Raw genomic sequence first — 26,641 nt, forward strand, 5'->3', positions numbered from 1 at the left:
GTTTACATCTTTGTGAGCGCTGAATTTTTTATATTTTAGTATTTTTACAGATTTAAATTTTTTGTGATTTAACGACGACTTTAGTAAACAACAAGGCTTTGAAGAAATTGATTGCACATTTGTGGTAGATATGATGCATTTGTTATTGCGATCTTTTTGAAGATTTTAAATAAATCTCTTTAGATTCAGAAAGTTTTTTGTTTTTAGTTTCTTGTGACCCTAGATTTTTATTGTGTGTATAATATTTAACGCTTTCGTAATACTTTACTGGTTATAGATTAGAAAATGTTTCACAAATACACAACGAAATATTGAGAAATACTGAACGCAAACAGAACGAAAACTGCCGATCGAAGAAGATGTATATAAGAAGTTAACGTGATGTCAATGATTTTAGTTGAATTGATGATTAGTTATTTATTGCGATCAATCTTTGACACTACTCTTGGCTTAACTTTTTTTTTCTTGCACAATATAAAAACGGTCTTGAAAATTATATTGTGGAGAACAAAATAGTACGACTTCCTGTATTGATCCACGAAATCTGCAAAATAAGCTTATTACAACAAGATAGATATTATGTAGGATATTTCTATATTGGACCAACACATTTTTCACTGGACAAAGCTCACTTGCCAATGTAAACAGGAAACTCAAATTTGGCTATTTTTATTTAAAGCGGTAAGGTTTCAATAAAGCATTTTAAAATTTATCCTGATACGAAGAAACAATTTCGTCGTAAAAAGTATTAAACACAACATGTTTACAGGAGGAGAGAGAAAGGAAAACGCAGAGAAAATACGACTATATACATAAGTCTGTGTCAAACGCTTTAAAAGAGAATGTAGGTCTTCTTCGAGAATGCACATAGAAAGAAAAATGCAACCCTCCCTTTCGTTCAGAAATAATACAGTCATTTTACTTCATTTTTAAGTTTATTTTGGAATAATATAGAAACATCTTAATTGCCCGCTCAGAAAATACCATAAAAAAGACTCTCACTTAACACGGTATCTTTGTAATTGCAAAGGCATGTGACTATTTTTTTATATAGCGACTGTATAGAGAATACCATGCTTATGCACTTCCCTCATTTCGGGGTATTATATTAAATAGTCAACAGTGTCACTTGGCCAACACCTTAGAAGAGAAAGCTTATTGCACGGTAAAGAGGTTAATGGTTAATTAAAATGCCCGTAAAGGGCACAAACTTTCACCAATTTCGCGAATTTCGGATCTTTTCATTCTTTTAGTGTTGATTTCTGCTTTATATTTAACAGATTACATTAGTATTAAACACTATTAATTTTGTATAAAAAATCAACTGTCAGCATAATAAAGCTTCTTGAGTTGTTAAATAATTCACCAAAAATGCTTCATCATCTAATACTTTATGCAAAAATGCGTGAGATGCTAAATTAAATTTGTGTTGGCATTTATGCTTTAAAAACGTGTAGGAATAATGCCTGACACTGGACAATTAGAAACATTGGCATTAGCTGAGTTCCCAATTCTGTTGCGATTTTTCTGAAAATGAGAGAATCCGTAAAAGTTAAGCCTTGTCCTTGCTCTCAATTTTTTTTTAGTTTTAAGCAAATTATGTACTTGCTAATTCGGATGTAATCTTCACATCAATATATTTACGCGTCACACAGCTCTGCATAAATATCCACACAAGATTGGCCTAAGTTGTTAAAGTGGTAAGGAGAAAGTAAAGCTTCACCGTAATGTAATCTCAACTTTTGTCCTTGATGGACAGTGTGATTAGTGGCATTAAAAATCAAGAAGGGAGAATCGGCGTTGTATCCTGGTACAAAGAAGAAGCCTAAAGTTTTGTCGTAAACTTTGGATGGGTAAAGTATGTTATCTTGATCATCTGTAATAACTGCAGCGACGTTTTCTCTGACAAAAGGATATGGTTCATACTCGCATCCCCAGTTTGTTAATCGTGCACCATCAAAACATGTGACACCACCTCCACCCACATACACCAATTTCATAGCACTTATAACTGCATCATGTTGTATTTCAAATGTACCAAACTCGTTTGCACGTGCTCCAAAGCAGAGGTTGCGTTTCAGCAGAACCCAATCTCCTATGAATTAATTTATTTTTGTGAGCACGGCCGTATCAAATTAATTAAAAAGATCTCAATATCGGAAAGGCAGAGCATTTTCAAACTCCAGATAATACTCACATGAACATACGTGGAAAAGAAAACCCACTGTGAAAAAAACGCTATGCTAGGATTTTCATTAAAAAAATCATTAACCGATATTATAAGAAGAAACACAACCTTAATATTACATCGTAGCCTCTGAACATGCTCTGGTGCTTTCATTTTAAAATTCTCATAATAAATAATGCATAAATCTGAAAGTTTGTGATAAGGGAAGACCAAAACATTTAGTGATTAGCAATGTTTTTTTTATTTTTACCAATTAATTTTCCTACGAATTAATTTATTGACATTTATTTTGAATACGCTGATACTGTTGGGGAAGATGTAGATATGTTTTCATGTACTTCACGTATAGACTCCATAAAAAGTTAGACAAAAAAGTTTAGAACATCCTTAGAGATTGTCTTTTTGATCAATATGAATTATTATGAACGTTAGTTTTTTTTTGACCTTTTTACCTCGTGTAAACTTATTCTTTCTAATTTCTTAACTAGAAGAAAGGGTCCTTTCACAGCTGTGTAGTCTAAGGGCTAACCACATACCTTTGCATTCGCACTTATAGCCTTTGGTATCGCAAGTATCCACACATCTGCCATAACAAGGTTTTCTTTCTTCGCAAACAGGACCCAACTAAATTACAGTTCATACATCTAATACATTACCAAAGAAAACATTTATGGTTGTTCTACTCAGTTAAATGACATGTAGCTGCAATGCATTATTTTACTTGATCCACTGTTTTAACTGTATTTGGGCAAAAGTAAATAGGCTGGATGTTTTAAATGCAATGAATACTTTGCTCATTTTGGTAAATTAATAAATAAAGGTGGGGAGAGAGTAAGGGGTAGGGTATGGTTAGTGAAAATAAAAAATTAACTATGAAAAAGAGGGTAGGAAGGGATGATTATTAATAGTAGTTTACTATAGATGACCCCTCCCTCGCCATTCATTGGGTCAATCAGAAGGCATTGGGTTTGTTTAATAAGCGACATTGTATGAGCAAATAATGAGAAAATAAGATCAACTTACATTTGGCTCATTCTTTGATGTTTCATAATGAACCCATCCAATCACATCCTGTAAAAAAGTTTCCTTGTCAGCACTGGTAGATTGATGTATTCTGCATTGCGAATAATGAAGCATGTAACTGAATGATTTACACTTAGGGTATTGCATACAAATTCTTAAGCAGCGATTAAGATTGATATTCTCAATCAGTGAATACACAGTTTTTTCTAGCAGAGAATTCTCCAATACGACATTGAAAATAGCAGAAATTTTGTTACAAGCATCCAATCGTAAAATGTCGCCTTTTCCAATGCATAAAATGCACAAAAGCGATATTAAAAAATTCCATAGCATCACCATTTTTGTTACTGTGTATTTGGGTTGCTGTTTTTATTTGAACTTAGTTTACAAATAATTCTTTGAACTGATCCTAATTTTATTTCAACGAGATTTTTCTTTTTGATTTCTTATTAATAATTGATATAGTGTTTTCTATAAATCAAAAGTTTAATTTCAAAGAATATTAAATTTAGTTACAGGTATTTAAGGATAACAATAACAATTTACAACTTGAGAAATACGCTGTTCACTGAAGAAGAATATAAAATATAAAGTATGGCCACTCATACATTATTTAATTGTTGTGTTTAATTATTAAAACATTATTGAGTTCACTGAGACGCATGAGTAATTAAGCAGATACGTGACGGGTTTCCTGATGACCTCAAAGTAGGGTGATTCCTCCTCAAAGTAGGGAATTTTCACATCACAACCCCGGTAGAGCAATGGTATGTCAAGTAAAGTACATTTGTTCATCAGTTGATATCGTATAGTGTTTGTAAACAACTTTATTAAACTTCTTTCAGCTTCACTAAGTCTCTTCGACTGAACCTAAATTAATGAGAAAATCGCCCTTATAAACACGCACTTAACCATAATTTAAACTTTTAACCGACATCTATTTTAGCAATTGAGCATACATAGATACCCAAATTAGGGGTAACTGTTTAGCCCTACTTTGATTGGAACATAAATTATTTAAAATAGGGAATTTTAAACGACATTTGACGGGCATAAAAAACACCCAAAAGTAAGGCATTTTCATATTATACAAAACCATTCAGGTTAGTTTTGATATTTTAACATTCTAAGACAAAAACGTGTTTAAAATAAAGATAAAAAATGCCCCTTTATTTTCTTTTGGTGAATATTTTTCCTTCTTTTTGTTCCCGCCCATTTTTTTCTAAAAAATTCCCCCTCTTATTTTTTTTTATAACTTTTAAGGTACGCCATTTTGTGCCCCCCCCCCTTTCCCAGGTTTTTCAGAGCTCCTAAATAGCCCAGCCTAAATAGGGATATATTAGTCAGAAAATAATCATATGCATATTTCTTTAAACCATTAATAAGATTAGAATATGTTTTTGCCCAATTATAAAAATTAGATATGAAAATCGAGGGAAAAAATAAACTACCTTTTCTGTGTTCACTGACACAAAGCATTAATCATGTCTTTTTACACGCTTCTCAATTTTACGATCTTTTTCTTTATATTCCTTGATTCCTTTAACTTTTCCTCATTTAGAGCCACGAAATATGCGACAATTCAATATCTTGTTGCATGATGCCTCCATTATGTTTCCTCTTCCTAGATTTTAACCACCTTTTTCTTAGTTTTCCTATGTGTCCAGGTGATTGATCAAGTACGAGATTTATAGAAAACGTATGCATGTGAACAGAAATGGACAAACCTCAAGGTCATTTTTTTTTACTTTTGACAGGGATGTTAGAACAGATAAAAGATGACCTTCTTTTTGGTTTAGTTTTAGGCTATGGCTATAGTTTAAAAAAAGGTATTTCTTTCTTAATTTGGATAAAGAACGCCCTACTTTTACTGGTCCTACTTTAGTTTATTTTAAACTGACCAATAATATTTTTTTTGACTTTAAAATCAAAAGAAGTTATATGATAATCCCATTTTGGAAATAAAGGCGAAGACGAGAACGTCGATGTGTACATATGAGTGCCCTGTTATGATAATTAGTGTAAAAACACTGTATCGAGTGTAGGTGCATGAAATTTTTGTTCTCTGTCAAATCAATTGGTAAAAAACATTCATCGGGCAATATTTATTTGGTTTTGTGACAACAGAGATTGTGACATATTTGAAAGATTTGTGCCCATCTGTAAATAACGAAAACTATGACTTATTGCCATATATAAGAGAAACCCAGAAGAGACAGGTTGCCTATCATAAACTTGGAAAGATGATGGAAGTAAATAGATATATCGAAGTCTTATCTCATTCGCTAATTAAGAAGTAGGCTTGTAACTACATATAGCTAGTAACTGTAGCCACCTGTTAAAGTTTTACTCCAGGATATAGTTTGTATTTGTAGTAATTAGTTAAAAATAACAAATTTTTCTCTGCTTGGAACTCTATAAGGAATATGTGAATGTACCAGGTAACCTTGTCGTTATGCATTTTGCTTCGTAATCACAGCGCAGGCATGTTTCGCAAGTACCTTACCACTTGCATAACTTTCCGGAAGGTCCAAAAGGATCGCCACTGATCCTTGTATCAAAGTAACTACTGTTATCAACCAATGATTTTTCTTTGTTAAAAGATACTGCTAAAAGCACTATAGATCCTCAAAATTCATCACAGCACGGCTGTTTATGACATGATAATATTGTATTATTCAATGACCTTTGTTGCAATAATATATATGCAGTGATATAGCTAATCAAGTCTATCTGAAGTGAAAAATTTGAAAGCAGGACTATCTAAACGAAATCAATCAATCATCGTAGTTAATTTTAATAAAAACTAAAATGAGCTGCGCTAAATTGTAGAATAAATCGATAAAAGATGCTAAACTATATTCAGCTCTGATTTGGCTGTAAGTATTTGCTATTGACTACCATGTATTTGTATTACATGGTCGCGTTTCGTGATGCCAGAAAGATAAGATACTAAAAGTTTTGCAAGTATTACCAGCGTGTTGTTCTAAGGTTTTTCTGAAGCAAGACTGAATTTCCCACAAGATCAAGTGGTTTCTACGCCGCCCTTTCCACGCATCTACCTTAGGCTCAACATTTCCAAGAAGCATTAATCGTTTGGCACTAATTCTTAGAGTCGGTGGGTTTAATGAAGTGCCAAAAGGCGCTGGTAAACCATTTTGTTACATCACCGTCGCGAGGAACGCTAAAATATTACATTAAGATCTAAAAAGTGATGGTATGTCAGGTATAGGAAAGTCATCAGTTATCATGGATTTTTTTGGGCAGAAAGTTTTTTACTTTATTTATCTGAAAATTCAACTCTATCATTGTGAAAATACAGCTTTCTATAACCTGTTAAAATTTAAAAATCATTTATTCATTCAAAGTTAAATAGTCTAAATTTTATGCAAATCTTCTCAAGAAAAAAAACAAGTCTGACAAACTGAAAATTTAACCTAGTCTAAACAATGGAAATAATCAGGTCATCAATCTCAACTATGACGTCTTTTTTCAATCAAAAATGTATTAAAGGTTCACTTGCTAAATGGAAAAATAGCTTTGTAAAGCTCAAGCAAGGTACACCATTACATTACAAGACATAAAAATGGTCGTCTTTTTATGACCCCGCAACTCTTACTGTCAGTTTAGCAGCTATTCATTACGTTGCAGATCGGTCCAAGGTGTCCTGTCGTAGCAAAATTCCCAATCATGTGATATTTTAAGAAATACATAGCAATAATAAAACTAATTTTGATAAAAAATTCATGTCGCTTTTATGTATAATTTACTTCAAAGTAATAAGGTATGAATTTGATGATAGCAATTAGATACTTCAGAAATGCAATTATCTATCAAAATTGTGTAATTGTTAAATCAATTCATATTTGTTCAATTTCCATCTGTCCATTTCATAAAAGAAATAACAATAGATATGATTTTCAGCAGAAATTGATACCAAATGATATTATTAACTAACGGAAGAAAAGTGACAGACGGGTTAAGGTTCAATGTCAGTATCTATTCACCTATTTTAAAATGTATGTTTTTGCATTTTTCTAACAATAAATAGAACAGAAAAAGCTATAGTATTGGAGTACTTGATACATGGCCATGTGTGTATTATTACTATTCTAATGCACATGCGCATAACCCAAAAATCAATGTTAGTTACATTATAGTGCCGAATCCGAAAATAAACTTTTCTTTCGCAACTTAACTCCGGAAACAACATTCTAATGTAACTTTACGATGCCACGTTGCAGTGTTGTTTTCTCGTTGGATGTTTTTTTTTGTTGCCAGAGCATACAATTGCTACATTGTGCGATTGTAAGGTTAGGCCAATAACTTTTCTTAGAGTCACGGAAAGGATAACAGAACCAACTGTCCTTAAATATCACGCGATGCAATGTAGCGAAACATTACTAATCATATTATATTGTAAGTTCCTCTGTGTTAAGAAGAGGGACCAAGCGCATAAATTAGCTATAAAACAAAGATGACGATTTCTTTATTGTTTTCCAATGAACGCCTGCACAACCTGACTCAACTATTTGTATTAAACTGTAATTTAAACAGAAGTAGCCGCGTATCTTTTAAAAAGATACAGTATTCTCTCCAACTAACGGACACTCTAAAACGCGGACACCATCGATTAGTGGGCACTGTGGTCATACACTGGCCGTTTTCCAGTTAAAGTCTCATTAAAAACTTTCCAAAAAGTGGACACTTAATTAGTGAAAACTTTAATTTTCGGACAATGTTTTTGCACCAAAGTGCAAATATGGCTTTTATTTTCAATTAGCGGACAGACCAAGGAAATCAAAAAGGAGCAAAGAAAAATAGACAAAAATGAATAGCTTTTCTAACATTTATTTCAAAAATTTTATGACTGTTGTGTCCACCTTCCTTTTAATCCCGTCAACTCTTTTACCCCATTAAAAAGACTCTAGGGATCGTCAAAATAAATAGCCGAAAATAAAAATTAATTAAAGAATTTTTTAAAATAAAATCTTCAATCTTCCATCCATCATTTGTTACAATTTGTTTGAAAGACTTTAAAGATCTGTAAAGATTGACAGTTTGGTTCGTTACCCTTATGGTAATAATATAATATCATTTGCTATTTTTTCTTTGTGATACAAATATAGGCTTTATTTTCTAATTTGCGGTTTAAAATGTAAAATTTTCTAAAGGCCAACACTTCTAATTAGTAAAAATTGAGTAACAAATTTCGTGTCAAAGAGTCCCAAAAAGATTTTAAAAGATGACTTCCACTGATATTTGATTGCATAGTGGATGCTTTGTTGTATATATGTATATAGTTGATGTACTTCATATGAAACAAAGTATAAATCCCCCATTATAATTTGGAAAATATAATAACTTTCGTGAAGATTATCCGTAGAACTTGAAACTCACAAGTCAACTTTATTTCATAAAGGAGAATCATTTTGCAAAGCGTTGACACATGAATCAACTGATTTTATCTGAATTTACACGAAAATCATATTCTAGGCAAATTTCCGGCAAATTTCAGATGACGTCAATGGAAACGCGCTAACCAAAGTAAATATTTGCTGCTGTCATTTTGTTCCTTTCATGACACGCTAAAGAGTACCATGGTTGATGCCATTTTGAAAGAGCTATCAAAAGTTGCAGTATATTTAGGATTAAACCCTCTCAAGTGCGGGGCACATTAACTTTGGAATAGCTTATATTTCAGGTTTTTTCAATTCTGATTTGACTAAGTTAATGGTTAATCTACAAATGCTTTTGTTAAAACTACAATGAACCCAGCCAGAGGTTCGTTTCTTGGTTTAATAAAAGAGGGAATCAGAAAGATTTTTGAAAAGACGTTTATTATAAAACATCTTGTAGAGGTGAAAGATGTTTTTTGGGTCAAAATCGAACGAAAATTTTAGAAAATTGGACGGGGTTCATCTTAGAGATATGTGCTTTTGTTTATCCCTTTTTGAAATAAAATTTCACTGCACTAATTATAAACCTTGTATTCTTTATTTCAAATTTAATTTTGATATAAAATATAACTTCAAAACTTCTTAAAGAATGCTTTTTCGTTTTTAGTTTCTTGTGACCCTAGCTTTTATGTTGTGCATTAATATTTAACGCTTTCGTGCTCGTTATAGATTAGAATTACTTATTGTTTTACCAATTAACAACAAAATATTGAGAAATACTAAACGCAAACAGAACGAAAACTGTCACACGAAGAAGATGTATTTAAGAAGTTAACGTGATGTCAATGTATGTACAAGAATAACATGAATGTAAACCGTAAACACAGATTAAAAATTAAGTTTAAATAATGATTGGTTACTTTTTGTGATCAATCTTTGACACTACTCTTGGCTTAGCTATATATTTTTTCTTACACAATCCATGTTACTTATGATATACTGACACTTTCGTATAAAAAAGTTTTTCAAAATTATATATTGTAATAGTATAACTTCCTGTATTGTATTCACCTAAATCCTCGAAATATTCTTTAAGAAAAATGTTTAATTACTGGAAAGGAGACCTCAAAACTATTTTTTAGTATTTTCTAAAATGCTAAATAAGGTTTCAAAGGCTTCTGAGAACTCTTCACATGCAATCAACCAAAGATTAAACCAAACAAAAATACTGGCATATGACTTTGGATGGCGTATGCTTAAAAGCTCATTACCAACAAGATAGTTTAATCGTGGTAAAAATACTTTTTCATTACGGGTATGCATCACATCACAGGTTTCGCTACGCTGTCTCTCGCGCTGAAAAAACATGGCGATGAAGTCACTTGATCTTGTAGGAAATTCAGTCTACTTTTAGAAAAACCGGGTGTCCACAGGTCACGATATTTTCAATCATAACGTTTTTAAGATCGCAACCCTGATGACGCACCTAGCGTATCATAAGTACTTAAAAGATTAACACAAATCATTAGAACGAGTTATGGGTTCGTTAATCGTTATGGGTCTTATTTTACAAGTAACTGAAAACAGTAACCTATAAAATGAAGTAAAAGTGAACTTGGTATCAAGACGTTTGATGTCAAGTCCACGTTATTTCATTAAATAAAAAGAAGGTGAGTTTGAAAAAACACAAGCAAACTAAAGATGTTTTCACTGTGCACTAACATAAAGTAAGAAATTACGTTTAAAAATTAATACATGTTATTTCGCATTAGTCACCGCTGGCAAGCAAGCTTAAATAAACGAAGTTAATGTTATCATTATGAAAAAACCTGTGGTACGAACCAGAAAGGTAAAAAATGTCGAGAAAATGGAATATACTGACGCAATCAAGACTCACTAACGTTAAAATTAAGTTCAACGACGCTGTTAATATTGAAATTTGAGAAATTTAAACATCACTGGTTCGTAGAAAGTGTTACTTAAAAACGCTCTTCTCAATTTTTTTGTGATTACGATCTTTTACGATGAAATGAAGGGCTGATTACGACGCTTTCTTTCCATTATTTTATGCCCTGGGTGTGTCCGTGGATTTTTCCTATAAAAAACATAGGTTTTTACTACAATGTTATGTTATTCTTCTTCTTGTGTCAAATTAAATACAAGAAACGAGTTCTCACATGAATAAAAATGTCCATAAAGAGCGCATAAACCCGTGCGCGCGAACTTTCTCGAATTTTGGATCTTTCGGTTCTTTTTCGATTCGAACATATTACAATAGTATTTCACACTAAGCAAATTTAATTAGTGCAAAACATTAATTGTTATTAAAAAAAAGTTTATCATTTAACAATTTATACATAGATGCGTCACAAATCAAACTGTAATTGTGTTGGGTTTTATATTATGAAAATTTGTACAAATAATGCTTGGCACAGGACAATTAGAAACAATTCCGCTAGCTGGGCTCCCATTTATGTTGCGATTTTTTGAAAAAGACAGAAACTGTAAAATTCAGCCTTGTGGTTGCTTTTAATTTATTTTTTATCTTCAACATGTTTCCTGCTAAATAGTTGTCATTAAAAAAATTGTGAGCTCAACAAATCATGTACTTTATTCGAAAATCTTCACATCAATATATTTATGCGTCACACAGCTTTGCATAGATATCCGCACAAGATTGGCCAAAGTTGTTATAGTGGTAAGGAGAAAGTAAAGCTTCACCGTAATGTAATCTCAACTTTTGTCCTTGATGGACAGTGTGATTAGTGGCATTGAAAATCAAAAAGGAAGAGTCGGCGTTGTATCCTGGTACAAAGAAGAAGCCTAAAGTTTTGTCGTAAACTTTGGATGGGTAAAGTATGTTATTTTGATCGTCTGTAATAACTGTAGCGACATTTTCTCTGACAAATGGAGGTGGTGTATACTCGCATCCCCACTTTGTTAGTGGTGAACCTTGATAACAGGTGACACCACCTCCACCCACATACACCAATTTCATAGCACTTATAACTGCATCATGTTGTATTTCAAATGTACCAAACTCGTTTGCATGTGCTCCAAAGCAGAGGTTGCGTTTCAGCAGAACCCAATCTCCTATGAATTAATTTATTTATATGAGCACGATCTTATCAAATTAATTAAAAGATCTTGATATCGGGAAGACAGAGGTATTTTCAAATTCCAGTCAATGCTCACATGAACATCCCAGCGAAAAGAAAACCCAGCGTGATGCCAAGATTTTCAATAAAAAATTATTAACAGAGACGGTAAAACCAAACCTCAGAATTAATATTACATCGTACCTTTGAAGACGTTTCGGTGGTTTCATTTTAACATTCCCATAATAAATAATTCATAAAATCTGAAATTTTGTGATAGGGAAAGACCAAAACATTAAGTGATGATTAACGATATTTTTATTCTTACCATTTAAATTCCTATGAATTAATTTGACACTTCTTTTGAATAGGCTGATACTATTGGGACAAATGTAGATATGCTTTTTTTTTATTTCAGGTATATACAAAATGAAAATTAAACAAAAAGTTTAAAGTATCCTTAGAAACGTTCTTCTTGATTATTATGAAATATTATAAACGTTCGTTTTTTTTTGACCTTTTTACCTCGTGCAAACTTATTCTATCAAATTCCTTCACCGCAAGAACGGCAGCTGTGTAGTCCAAGGGCAAACGACATACCTTTGCATTCGCACTTATAGCCTTTGGTATCGCAAGTATCCACACATCTGCCATAACAAGGTTTTCTTTCTTCGCAAATAGGACCCAACTAAATTACAGTTGATACATCGAATATATTACCAGAGAAAACATTTACGGTTGTTCTAGTCAGTTAAATGAAATGCAATTGCACTACATTATTGTACTTGATTCACTTCATCCGACAGACAACTAGATAGGGTGGATGTTGATAAATGAGGGGGTATGGGCTAGAGTGTTAGGGCTAGGGAGTAGGTTGGTTGAAAAAATAAAAAATTAACTATGGAAAGGAAGATTATTCAGTAGTTAACAGTAGATAGTAGCGACTAGATTGGTCTCTAACTCTTGATTGACTTACCGAATTCGCTTTAAAGTTGCAATAACTGAGTTTGAAACCATATGGTGTAAAGAAAAAAATTGCTCTACACACAAATGTGCAATTCCCTTTGTCGTTCAGGTGAATTTCCTTTCAAAATATTTCCATGCTCGTGCGTATTTATGAGATCATGTTGATTCATCGTAGAAATGCTCTGGTTTATTTCCACTTTGTTATTAAGCGCTGATATTAGCTATTGATCAAAATTTAAACTAATCTGCTGCAGCTTGTTTTGTTACAACTCCACAATTATTTAAAAAAAGTAATTTCTATGGTCCAAGGAAAAAAGTATGTTAAGATTTTTATTATAGGTGTCCTTTTCAACTGCTTTTTTTCAACAAGGGAAGGAAATCCTTTGCATTGATAGAGTTTAGTTAACGTTTTTTTCAGAATTTTAATATATCCGCAGAAGGAGGATCTGTTTCCCCTTTGTTTTATTTTACCAACAAACGCATGCTGTAGAGTGATGCAATTATCTGTTTGAATAACAACTGCGCATGCGTATGTCGGTGTACTGTCTCAAAATATGCAAAATCGTGAAAATATTTTAAATGGAAATTCACCTTAATGTGGCAAAATAATGGATACAATTTGGGTTGTTTCAATATAACACTATTCCTTTCTATTTGCGCCCTACTCACATTATCTTACGCCCTAAAGGAGCATTGGAACACCAGAAGGGTGTAGTTTTTTCATTTCTGTCTTACATTTAAGGGTGTGTAAGCATATAACTATAATTTAAAGAAATCGTTATTTTTGTTTCCGTTCTGATGTAAAACAACTGCAATGAATTTAAATAAAAACATATTTTGGCACCCTGTTTTAAGTGCAGGAAGTCTGAATACAAGTTAAATGTCATTAAGTCTAAGAAATCATTGTGTATAGAAAAAAATGGGATCTTTAAAGCCTCCCTAAAAAGAAAACCGTGCAACAATTAATAGATCACTATTTTTCAAATTTTTGTTCACATCAGCAATTAATCTCGCGACTAAACATGAAAACGCTATTGTATTTGTAAAGGTTGCAAAGTAACTTTAAAAAAAGAAGAAATTCGGAAGTTACATGGTTGGGACATGTGTGATTCTTCCCTCGCCATACACTGGGTCAATTAGACCCCAAACAAAATAGAGTAAAAGACATCTAGTTTGTTTAATTAGCGACAATGTATGGCCCAATAATGAGAAAATAAGATCATCTTACATTTGGCTCATTCTTTGATGTTTCATAATGAACCCATCCAACCACATCCTGTAAAACAGTTTCCTTGTCAGCACTGGTAGATTGATGTATTCTGCATTGCGAATGATGGAGCATGTAACTGAATGATTTACACTTAGGGTATTGCATACAAATTGTTAAGCAGCGATTAAGATTGATATTCTCAACCAGCGAATACACTGTTTTTTCTAGCAGAGAATTTTCAAATACGACATTGAAGATTGCAGAAAACTTGTTACAAGCGTCTAATCGTAATATGTCGCCTTTTCCGATATATACAATGCACAAAAACAGTATTAAAAAATCCCATAGCATCACCATTTTTGTTACTGTGTTTCGGTTGTTGTTTTTTTAATTTGAACTTATCTTACGAATAATTCTTTGAACTGATCCTAATTTTAATTCAACGACAATTTTCTTTTTGATTTTTTATTATTAATTAATATAGTGTTTTCTATAAATCGGAGGTTAATTTAAAAAAATATTCAATTTGGTTTATAAGAATACGAAAAACAATTGAGAAATTGAGAAATAGGCTGCTCACACAAGAAGAATATTTAATAATATATGACCATTGAGTTATGAAATTCAAATTTTTTGCTATCACGCAGAGTTCGCCCGAATAATGAAACAGACACGTGACGGGGAGGGCTTTCTGATGACTTCAATAGTGACCTGACCATAATATGCTAATGCGCCAAAAAATATTCTATATTTTTGTGTCAACTTAGGAACATGTTAGGATAAAAAAAAGTAAAATTACGTATCAATTGCAACTTTAAGTTTCTTGCAACACATTCGTCAGGCTTCGTTGCGAATTTCGCTAGTACATTAAATCAATTGAAAAACACACGTATTTCGTCTTCTCTCTCTTTACAATACCGACTTTCATATAGCGCAGTCTGGGCACAAATAAAGCGCTTGTATGGGCAAATTTTGAGCTTGTTTTTGTTTGACTCGATAGCCCAGTCAAGTTCCCTGGTCACTTTCTCACAAATAATTATTTGTGTCATACGGAGAAAGGCCGTGAAATGTGTAACGTTCTGTTGTTTCTTTCCCAATTCTTTGCATTTTATACTAACGTTTAACTTTAAAAAAACGTGTTGAAATGGTGCTGCTAGTCCTCTCTGTGGCATATTAACTTTTGTTAAAACAAGAACAACTTACAGTTATTAACTTTTACAAAGTTGGATGGTGGTAAAAGGGTATTTTTAGCTCTGTGCCTGCAGAGGCAATGAGCATGGACTGAAGTATATATAAAAAAATACATGACGCACTGCTAGATATTACACATCTTTTCCTTATATTCAACCTTCATGGCATGAATTAAATATAGCTAGATGGCTAAAAACAACCATATGTACAATGTAATGTATGTTTGGCTATGGCTACAACAAGGACAACCAAAAAGAATTAGAGCTAGCTAGCTTATTGTTGCAAAAGTAGAGGAAATGGATAATCAAATATCAAGCTAAAAGAATCAAGTTATGACTAATTATTAAATAATATTTTAAGTTTGGACGAAAGGTTATTAAAAATGCCACAACTGCATATGTAGCTTATATATACTGTCCTTATTACGTGATTATGTAAAAGCGAATATTTAACCCCGCCAACTACATAACTTTTATGGTTTAGCATCTCTAAAAAAAAAATTTGAAAAAAATTTGGTTGAATGGGAAGTCATCGGATGAAAAGTGAATTAGTAAAAACATTCAAACATCCATTTAGCCACTATAATTTTGGTGTTTTGATGCATACAAAGATGTGGATGCAGAGAAGACGTGAAAGACATATTTTCAGACATGTATAAGGAACTCATATACATATTGGAATATAGATATATTGATAAATGCTAATGTCAATTTCGCTAACAGATTTATTGTTAATCCCGTTGGGTTTAATATTGAATTTTAAAATTTTTTTTAATTTTTAATTCAACTTTTTCTAGCTAATGTTTTTTTTTGAGGAAAAAATTTTGAAGATAAAGGTAATCTTCAAAAGATGGATTTTTGCGGAAAGAAGTTTTCATGAGCTTTTTAGGTTTTTTTTCTTTAGTTTACAAGTTCACAACAAATTTTAGGAGTCAGTCATGTGTTTGCATGTGGTTACAACTTATTCGCTGAAATAAATTCTTGTGAATGAGTATAAAGAGAACATTTTCTTACTTGCATGTAATTTTGCTATGACATCTTTTCAACCTTTTCCTATCCTTGTCAGAAAAATTTGACCCACCATTCCCCTTTTAATATTAGATTCCTAACCAATTATATATCTACAATATTAAATTTTGGCTAATCTGGAAAATTTGGAGTTTTTTGTGGAAATAATTTTTTATATCAAGTATCTATTATTAACTAAAAGATTATATATGTCAAATGTTGATGAAGATTTTTGCAAAAAAAATTTTGCTGATGCTGAGGATTTAGTAATTTTAGTGAAAGAAAAATCAGTATTGCTAAATAACGAAAACTTTATTGTGGTTAAAAAATGAAAACTTTGTGGTAAAAATTTTTTGTAAATTTAGGGTTAACGTAGATGTAACTAATAGCTAACATAATGATAGTATAAGAAAAGTATTTACAGTTATGTTTTCCTTGGCCCAGCGCAGTGTTCAGGCTAACTAAAGCTAAATGGGTTAAACTACACCTTTCACCACATCTTTTGCCAGCTATTTACCTAGCTAGTTAGCTAACTGCACTTGCTTTGTTTTGAAATATAGTGGTAGTAACTATTGGGGACAAAGATAACAATAAAAATTAGCAATGTGGTGCGAACAATAACATTTCTTTCTGGTTTAACACGCTGGACACTTGACTTTTAGCTAGGCTAACCTTCAGACGGAATCAACAGTCTTTAGTCATTAATAACTTTGGATTTTGTGTCTTTTGGATAGAAAACAGTCCATACACCATTAAAGAACACCCTTCTTTAATTTTAGTGTTATAATAGTAAAGCAGGGAGGTATAAAAGTTCTTTTATACCTCCATGGGTAAGCCACAAGTTAACTTTTCTGATCGTGTTGTTGTTTTTTTCTTCTTGTTGCGCTACCATTATGAAAAATTTGTCCCTACAAGCGCTTTACTCGTGCCCAGACTGCGCTGTATGAAAGTCGGTAATTATATCCTCCTTAATACTGTTAAGAAAATTATGCTCGGCAATTTTTATAAACCAACAAAAACCACATGCAGCAAGTGTTAGTGAATATACATACGTTTTCTTTGAGACTAATCACTGTGTCTAAACATGATCTTCTAAAGTGGTTTTAGAACCAGAATTTTATGTTAGATTTTGGTTTAAAACTCTAAGCACTACTATGAGAAACTTTCTACGAAATATCAACTATGAGGCTTATGTCATGCAAAAAAGTCTATTTTCACTGTAGACCTTCAGAGGATGTCTGAACTCGACTTAGAACCCAAAATTTTTATTAGATTATATGTTATTTTGTTCCTTAAAAATATATCTGGCTTGTGGTATAAAAATAGGCCTTCTTTCACAACCATTTCCGACGGCCTGCACCCATGACAGAACTGGAAATCTATGTTAGATTATATATTTTTGAATTCAGCAATAAATGTCGAGTCGCCCATTAAAATTTCAAACGTAATGCTTATGACAAAAAAATGAGGTCTTTTTGGACCATAGTTTTTGGGTGATACTGTCCAAAATAACCCTAACTTTCTGATCTGACATCAAGAATTTTAATTCGTATGGACATGTCTACTATGTAAAACTATCAAACCTTCTGAGGAAAATGACCTAAAATCTTCTGTTGTGAGCTCTTAGACTATTATTAACATTGCATTAATATCTAAAAAGGATGATAAGACAGGTATAAAAAGGTGATCAATTATTGCGGATTTTTTTTGGCAAGAAAAATTTTCACTTCCTTTTGAATTTGGCAAATGTACAGCCTTCTATATGCAGTTCAAATTTAGAAATCTTTTTTTATTGTTATACATCTATATAATAATACGCTAATTCCGTGTGTCTGTCTGTCACTTTTGCAAAGTGGATTACATTCTTCAAAATTTTCTTTAACAAATTCTATAAAACATCGCCTATAAAATTGTTCTGTAATTTACCAAACTTTACCGATAAAATAGTATTGACGTAAAAGGAAAGTTAATTAAGATTAGTGAAGCCATTACAATGCACTTAAAACTTTGAGGCCAAATAACTTGGAAACGAGGTGGTGACGTCAATGTTTTTTCACCGCGTGAGTAACTAGGGACAACCTGGGACCAATTTGGGTAAGTTTTCTAAACCTGGGTCCCCGAATCCGTTTCGGAATGGACGGTTTGATGACGTCACCCAAACACCTTTAAACCTTGATATCTCTGCAACCGTTTGTCAAAGATACATGATCATATACATTTTCTTGATCAGCATTTCAAGATCTATACGATGAAGGCAAACACTGCTGACGTCAGCAAATAAACTAAAACAACCTATTTTTCCATTGTCCTTCTGCCTAAGTGGATTACTCCACGGGAATTATCGACTAGTCTATATAATAATACGCCAGTTCCGTGTGTCTGTGACAGGCAAAGTGGATGTGTTCATTTTTCTTTGATGTTGCCGAAAAATACATGTCTAATATGTTAAATTTTCTGACGTTACAGCGCGACGTCAATAATACTACTTTAACGTCAATCTATATATTAATAAGCCAGTTCCGTGTGTCTGTAACAGGCAAAGTTGATATCGTCATTTTCCTTTGTTGTTGCCGAAAAAAATCTTTGATGTTGCCGAAAAAAATATGTCTTCTTTGTCGTTAAAAGCCGCGAGTTTTGTGTGGTTTGTTAAATGAAGTTCTAGCACAAAGTAACGGAAATTGTGTTTGCAAAAAAGATGGCTGTTCTTTTTAAGCAATTTCTACTCTTTCCTTCAAAATAAATCTTTACAAAAGCATTTAAAAAGGGGCATGGTATATAAATGAAGTATAGAAAGGTTTCTGTAAGGTTTGTTTATGTTTTTTTCAGTTTTGATGATATTATTGATGCGAGACATGTTTTATTAGCTAGCATCATAAAACCAACCACACCAACAACAACCTAATAGCTAGCTAGCTCGGACTTTATAAATATGTAGCCATGTTCTTTATACCTAGCAAAGTCTCCAGTTTATATTTAAGTGACCAGCTATTAGCTGCTGTAGCTACCTTATTTTAGCTTCAGTTTTATGTTGCTTTTTACATGTAAGCTAATCTTAGTGGTCTTTGCTAAGAATGTGACTGTAACTTATTTTAATTGACATTTTAAGCTTAAATTAACAAGCCACAACAACTTTTAAAAAAGTATTACATAATATTTAAGAAGAGTTTAAGGACTGTTTTTAAGCAAATAATGTATTTTTCACAATTTGTGTATGCAAATAATGTATTTTTCACATTTTGTGTAACTAAAATTATATACATCGGTTACATGCAATATGACGAAACGATTTTTATTTAACATGTAGTAATTCTGGTACCTTAAGTGTAGTGATTTTTGTTGTTCTAGATTTTCTGACTAAAATGTTTTTGTTTATGACATTTTGTCTTATTAAGAAAAGTTTCAACTTTTTTGAGGGAGTACAACACCGAAAAGACTTGTGTTTTTTTTATATTTTGTATAAATTCTTACCGGGCAGGACAACATACCGAAATGACTGATCCCTCTCTAATTATAAATTTGATGCGTTCCAAATCGCAGTTTTTTGAAATTTTGAGTAATATTTAATGAGTACAAGATATAAATACTGATTTTTGTTGAATCAGAAGTATTTCCTAGAACCATTCTTTTTTTACACTTTTGTGGAGAAAAAGTGTATGCAATATCATCAGAATAACTGATTTTGTTGCAAACTGTTTTTCTTTTTCACATTTTGGATTGAAATATTGTTATAAAGGGCATATATCAATAGACATATATATACCAAAATAATTAAATTCTGCAAACTTTGATTTTGTCGTTCACCTCTCATCTTTTATATTTTGATTAAACTTTTGAGGAAAATCATAGGAATTATTTAGAATATGTATTTTGTGTTGGAAATTTAGTGCAAAAATTGACTTAAAATGAACTGTTAAATTGATTGTTGTTGTTTTAACATGAATTATGACTCAAACTTTGTTTTTGCATTTCTAATTTGACTAATTAGCCTAAAAATTTGCCAATTGGTTTTACACTCTGTTCTTTTTTATATATATTTTATGTAAACATTGAAGTACACAAGTAAAGTTAGAAGCCACAAGAAGTTAATTCGAAAGTGAAGAGTGGAGCTAGAAGTAGTAAAGAAAAGTTAGAAGTAGAAAATGAAAGCTTGGGTTTAAAGTAGATTTGGATTCACAAATAGTAAGAACTTTTTAGATATTTTTAGACGTTATGTTTTTATGTCGCTAGAGTTACGTGTCAGGCAGACTCGCATTTGCTAGGAAAAAGTCACTTAAGAGCTTCAAATTCTTTATATTTTACCGCGTTTTTTTTTACACTTTTTTGCATAATTAATGTTATCAAACAAATGTGCTAGCGAAACTTTTGGTTTGTTGAACTTACTGCAAATGTCATAATTTTTATATTGCCATTGTTTCTCTTTATATGTGTTTTACTAAGCATAAATAGCTAGCTGGCGTCTTCCCAGTTTAACTATATTTAACTGGGTATCTGTCTTATCTAATGTTACCTTCAAGCTCCATATCTAAACCTAGCTAGCTAACTGATGATTAATGTTGTTATTCCTCTTTTAGCTATTTATATCCACCTTAGTAGTCAAACTTAGGGATCTTATTTGAGCACGAATTATGATGTAACAAGCCACAAAATCTTTCAAAGACTTATTGAACTTTTAGGGTAGTGTGAGGAAAAATTTTACTTTAAGAGGAATGATTTTGTAAAACTAAAGTGTGTGCGTTAATTGGAGTAAGTTTTATTGTTTTGTTGTTGACATCCTGTTAAACTTCTGTAAGCTCGCATGTAAATTACAAGGTTATATATTTTTACAAGGGTAGTGGTTGATATTTTTACAAAGTTTGTTGACATTTTTTGGGAAATTTACCTGGGTTTTTTACATTTGTGGTTAAAATTTCTCAGCAGAGAATAGTATGGTTGCCGATTATATTGTTTGTGTTGCAAACTGCTGTTTTTTAAATGTTGTGGAAACTTTTGTGGAAAAAGACCACATGCAAAATACTGAAAGAACAAATTTTTGTACAATTAGACTGTGAGCTGAAGTTGGATTTTTTTTTATATTTTGTTTTATAAACTTTTTTTAAGCTTTAAACTAACTGTAAGTAATGTAATTACGGGAATAAATATTTGGTGATGATAAAAAATTACTGAATGTTCAGACTGAAACTGTTTAACTTTTGTGAGGGAGGACCATATGCAAGTATATATACTAAAAATAATAATTTGATATTTTACACTTTCCAAGTTGTATTTTTGTATGCACTTAAATGACTGCTTTTTCTGAGTTGAATTTGATGGGTTTCATATCAATTTTGTGGAAGATTTTTTGGGTGAAAACAATATAAAACATGCCAATTGAACTGATTTTTGTTCATATTTTGATTTGCTCCTCATAAACCTTTGTGTTCTACATTTATTGTAAACTTTTGTGAGGAAGGACCATATATATATATACAATGTTTTCAAAATAATGATTTTTGTTGATTTGAAATTTACTCCTTGCTCATTGCTTTTTCGACATTTCAGTTTAAAATGTTTGGTAAAGTCAGTACGGATCACGAGACAAAAAAATTGTTTTGTTAACCGGTTAATTTTTACATTTTGTGCATATTTTTGCGGGAGAGGATGGTATGCAACCGAATAAATGATTTTTCAAAGTTTAACTTTTTGTTTTTTGGTGTTTTGGGTTTGTTTAAGTTTGGCTTTTTTATGTTGTCCAGGTTGTATTGTTGTATAAGCATTTAGGGAAAAGACAATGTTTAAAATGCATAAAGAACTTATTTCATAGATCTGTGCTTACTGTTGCAAGCCTTTCTTTTCGACATTTTAAAGATTAAAATATTGAAGGTTTTCAACATAATCACATAATAAGATGTATACATATTTGAGATGTGTTATTTCTGACATTATTATTATTGTTGTCGTAACTGTCTGGGTTGTGACTGTCAATGTTGTAACTTTCTACTAACTAGATTTTACACCTTGCACGCCGTTGTTTTTCATATTTTGTCTGACGTTTTGTTGGGAGGATTTCATGCGATTTGACATTTGATATTTTGTGTTAGATTTTAAGAACTTTTTTGTTAAATTATGACTTATATACTTTCTTTTTATGCATTTTCAGATTATTTTTTTTAGTAAAAGGCATATTCAATATACTGAAATATTTGCTGATGTCATCAAAATTCAAATGACAGAACTTTTCAATTGTTTTTCTGCCTAAGTGGATTTTTCCACGGGCCTAATCTACTAGCTAGATTAATCGTCATATTGCATGTAACCGATGTATATAAGTTTAGTTACACAAAATGGAATGGATGTGTTCATTTTTCTTTGATGTTGCCGAAAAATACATGTCTAATATGTTAAATTTTCTGACGTTACAGCGCGACGTCAATAATACTACTTTAACGTCAATATCCTATATTAAAATAATGAAGCCATTACAGTGCATCTAAAACTGGAGGGCAAATAACTTGGAGCGAGGTGGTGACGTCAATGATTTTTCACCGCGTGGGTAACTAGGGACCACCTAGGACCAATTTGGGTAATTTTCCCAAACCTGGGTCCCCGAATCTGTTTCGGAATGGACGGGTTAATTACGTCATCAAAAATCTTCAAACCCTAATATCTCTGCAACCGTTTACCAAAAGTACATAATCCTATACATTTTCTTAATCAGTGCTTCAAGATCTATACGATGAACGCAACAGGTATACGAATTTCTTAAAAAAAAATTTGGGTTTTGACGGTTCATTGCTGACATCAGCCAAATTTTCAAACCCTGATATTTCCTTATACGTTCGTCGAAAACCCATGATCCTATACATTTTTCTCATGAGGGTTTTAGCCTCTACACATTACAGGCAACCAATAAACTAAACTTCGTTAATTCTTTTTTGTATCTGCACTGCTGACGTCAGCAAAAAGTCTAAAATAATCAATTTTTACATTGTCCTCCTGCCTTAGTGGATTTTTCCACGGGCTTTATCGACTAGTTCTAAATATTATGCAAATTTTCTCAAGGGAAAAAAATAAGTCTGACAAGCTGAAAATTTAGCCTAGTCATAAAAAGGGGGTACAGGTTTTGTTAGAAAAACCTGTTATCTAATAGTCGTTACTATAGTGACCAATTATTTATGCAGAAGTATAGGAATTCTGACAAAACTTTAAACCTTTTTTTCACAGAGTTCATTTTTTAAGAGAGGACTTCGTACGTTTTAAAACCTCTTTTGCAAAACTATATAAGGCTCTGGAATGGAGAGCATCTCTAGTATGGAAAGGAATGTTTGATTTAAAAACGATTTTTTTTTATTTCGTGAGTTTGAGTAGAATGCGAGTTATGATGAGTGATACTAAATATATCAAAAAGTAAAAAATGTTAAGAAAAAATTTAAAAATCATTTTTAGATTATTGTTTTGTGATTCCAAAAAAGCAAACAGCAAACATGAGAACCTAGTAGTTTTGTAAATGGGATCTTATTTGTAGGAGAGGGGTCGTTCTTTATTCTTGTCTATTAAACCTTCAAACTTTATTTTTCCTTATAATTTTTACACCATTATATATGAACCATACAAGCTTTCTAAAAATATATACATTGATGTATCGAAATAAACCTTTGGTGAATTAATAGCATTTTAAAATATCACACCTATTTTGTATACTCACGCCCTAACATATTTTCGGTATTTACATAGTTCGCATGAAAAATTGCTAAAAAATGCCCAAAAATTTGTGTTTCAAGTTTCACCTTTGAAGTATAATCCTAACAGAAGTTATTATAGTCTCCCAAATATGAGTATTTCATATAGAGATTTTTAGGGGTAGTCTTGAGTATAGCCAATATCCACGGCTCTGAGAGACATTTGACTTAAAGATATTGGAGATATTATTGAAACGAACGAGGTATCATAAACATGCATCTGAGCAAAAAAGAGTAAACCCCCTGGACCGAACAGAGTTGAGACTTAAAAGCATATGTCTTTTTGTGTCCCTATACACCTTACCGTCCGATTAGAAGCTTAGCATTACAAGCATTACGAGATTGTTGTTGTTGTCGAGAGCGGACGTGTTTTTAACTACTGCGGAAGAGGGAATTTAAATTTTGATATTTTATTTAAATTTTACTATTTTACTTAATACTTACTCAATACTTATATTTACAAATATGGAATCTAATCAAGTGAACATAATTTCTGTGGAAATGGTGCGTGATATTTTTACAACAATGTTTCAAAAGCAACAGCAGGATATTGTTCAGTTAATTAGCAGTAATCTGAAGATCACAAACGAACAGATTGGTGAATTAGACAAAAAACTGAAAGAAATTGCATCACCATATGAAGCTATCCAAGAAGAAAATAGGACATTAAAAAATAATCTTTTTGGAGCAATTGAAAAAATTAAAGCCTTAGAAAAGGACAAAAGAGATATAGAGGAAAGCCTGACAGTGACACAAAGTTTGAATGAGGAAAGTTTTAAAAAAATGGAAGCTGGCTTACTTGAACAGACAACGAATCGTAAAGAACAATTGAGTATTTATGAGGAAAAACTACGACACTTAGAGGATAGACAAAGAAGAAACAATTTACGTATTGATGGGTTGGAAGAAAGCGAGTCGGAGAGTTGGGACGATACTGAAAAGAAAGTGGTCAATTTATTTGAACACAAATTAGGATTGTCGAATGTGCACGTAGAGAGAGCACACCGCACAGGAGAGAAAAGCAATGGGAAAAAGCGTACTATCGTACTTAAACTGTTGGACTATAAGGATAAAGTTAATATTTTAAACAACTCGAAGAAACTAAAAGGCACCGGAATATGTAAATGAGGATTACTCCACTTCGACGAATCAGATTAGGGCGAATCTCTTCAAGGAAATGAAGATTCATAGAGAAAATGGTAAATATGCTATCGTTCTTTATGATCGTCTTATTTGTTAGGGAGTTTAAGAGATCGAAAAACATTGTTTAACGCTTTCTTATTTACACGATTTATATTTTCTTTTTAATTATCTTTTCTACTACAATGACGGAAACAAATTTTGAAAATTTGGAATTTCATCCATTCCAAACCAACGAAACCTTACTATTAAACGATGAAAATGACCCAGACTTAAATTTTTATAACTGTACATTGTCCAAGAACACTAATACAAAATATTATTCTCCAAATTCAGACAATATTTTTGCACACGCAAAAAATTATTCCTTTTCTATACTACATCTCAACATTAGAAGCATGCAAAAGAATTTTGAGAGTTTTGAACAGTTTCTCCACACTCTGAATTTTCGTTCTAAAATAATTTGTCTCACTGAAACTTGGTGTCGTGATGAAGACATAAAAAACAATTCAAATTTTCAATTGTGTAATTACTCGGTGATTCATCAAATTAGAAACTCTAACAAGGGGGGTGGTGGCGTGTGTGTGTTTATTCATAATTCTCTATTGTATAAAAAAAGAACAGAGCTATGTGTGAATAATAACGATTGTGAGTCATTAAGTGTAGAAATACTGAACAAAACCACAACGAACATCATTGTGAGCGTAATATACAGGCAACCTGCAGGATCAATTGATAATTTTAAAACGTTAATTGAACCTATTATATTGATCAATAAAAACACCAGCAAAGCAGTATACCTCGTGGGGGATCTTAACCTCAATACACTTGATTACGAAACAAACAAAAACATCCAGTGTTTCTTTAACTTTATATTTCAAAGTGGGTATATTCCTCTCATAAATAAACCAACCTGGGTAACTAAACAAAACGCTACAGTAATTGATCACATCATAACAAATTCATTTTGCGACAAAGAACTACATTCGGGTATTATCAAAACAGACATCTCTGATCATTTTCCCATCTTTATCACGTCCAATACAAACTTTGATAAACAGTCAAACCATGTAAAAATAAAAAAGCGAAAAATAAATGAAAATACAATAACATTATTTAAGTATTTATTGGCTAAGGTAAAATGGGACGACGGGTAAAAGCAACGGATGCAAATGACGCATATGATAGCTTTCTGAAAATGTTTTTGAAAAGATATGATGCGGCATTTCCAGAAGAAATTGAGTTTATTAAGACCAAAACATTCTTAAATCCCTGGATGACTAGGGGCCTCCAAAAATCTTCCCGAAGAAAACAAAAACTATATGAAAAGTATTTAAGAAAGAAAACCTACAGGAATGAAACACTGTATAAAAATTTATAAAAACCTTTTTAAATTGATAAAAAATCGTGCTAAGAATTTTTACTTCAATGAACAAATTAATAAATACAAACATAATGCAAGAAAAACATGGAATATCATCAAGGAAGTGATTGGTAAAATAAAAATTAGAAGTAATAATTTTCCTTCAAAACTTGTAAACGACGAAAATGAAATTGAAGAACCATCTTTGATGGCTGAAGAATTTAACAATTTTTTCACTAAAGTGGGGCCGACCCTGGCGTCGAAAATAGGTCACAGTTCAAAATCCTTTAGATCGTATTTGTCATATCATGATAATGAAATAGAGAAAAAAGAGCTAAGTG

At 31.9% G+C, this 26,641-nt stretch overlaps 3 protein-coding genes across 3 annotated transcripts; 1 reads left to right on the plus strand and 2 right to left on the minus strand.

Annotated features, from left to right (window-relative positions):
* Positions 1-1,343: 1,343 nt before the first annotated feature.
* LOC130657230 (uncharacterized) lies at positions 1,344-3,832 on the minus strand. The gene is made up of 3 exons (XM_057460205.1): positions 3,212-3,832; positions 2,725-2,812; positions 1,344-2,095 (listed from the first exon to the last, which is right to left on the minus strand). Exons 1-3 carry the CDS (start codon positions 3,548-3,550, stop codon positions 1,641-1,643), a joined length of 882 nt encoding a protein of 293 aa, XP_057316188.1. The 5' UTR covers positions 3,551-3,832; the 3' UTR covers positions 1,344-1,640.
* Positions 3,833-10,437: 6,605 nt separating this feature from the next.
* On the minus strand, positions 10,438-14,412 carry LOC130656892 (uncharacterized). Its single transcript, XM_057459834.1, has 3 exons — positions 13,903-14,412; positions 12,309-12,396; positions 10,438-11,703 (listed from the first exon to the last, which is right to left on the minus strand). Exons 1-3 carry the CDS (start codon positions 14,239-14,241, stop codon positions 11,249-11,251), a joined length of 882 nt encoding a protein of 293 aa, XP_057315817.1. The 5' UTR covers positions 14,242-14,412; the 3' UTR covers positions 10,438-11,248.
* A 9,850-nt stretch (positions 14,413-24,262) lies between these two features.
* LOC130657769 (uncharacterized) lies at positions 24,263-24,925 on the plus strand. The gene has a single exon (XM_057460772.1). It carries the CDS (start codon positions 24,263-24,265, stop codon positions 24,923-24,925), a length of 663 nt encoding a protein of 220 aa, XP_057316755.1.
* Positions 24,926-26,641: the final 1,716 nt, after the last annotated feature.

Source organism: Hydractinia symbiolongicarpus, chromosome 9 (genome assembly GCF_029227915.1).
Source record: "Hydractinia symbiolongicarpus strain clone_291-10 chromosome 9, HSymV2.1, whole genome shotgun sequence".
NCBI lineage: Eukaryota > Metazoa > Cnidaria > Hydrozoa > Anthoathecata > Hydractiniidae > Hydractinia > Hydractinia symbiolongicarpus.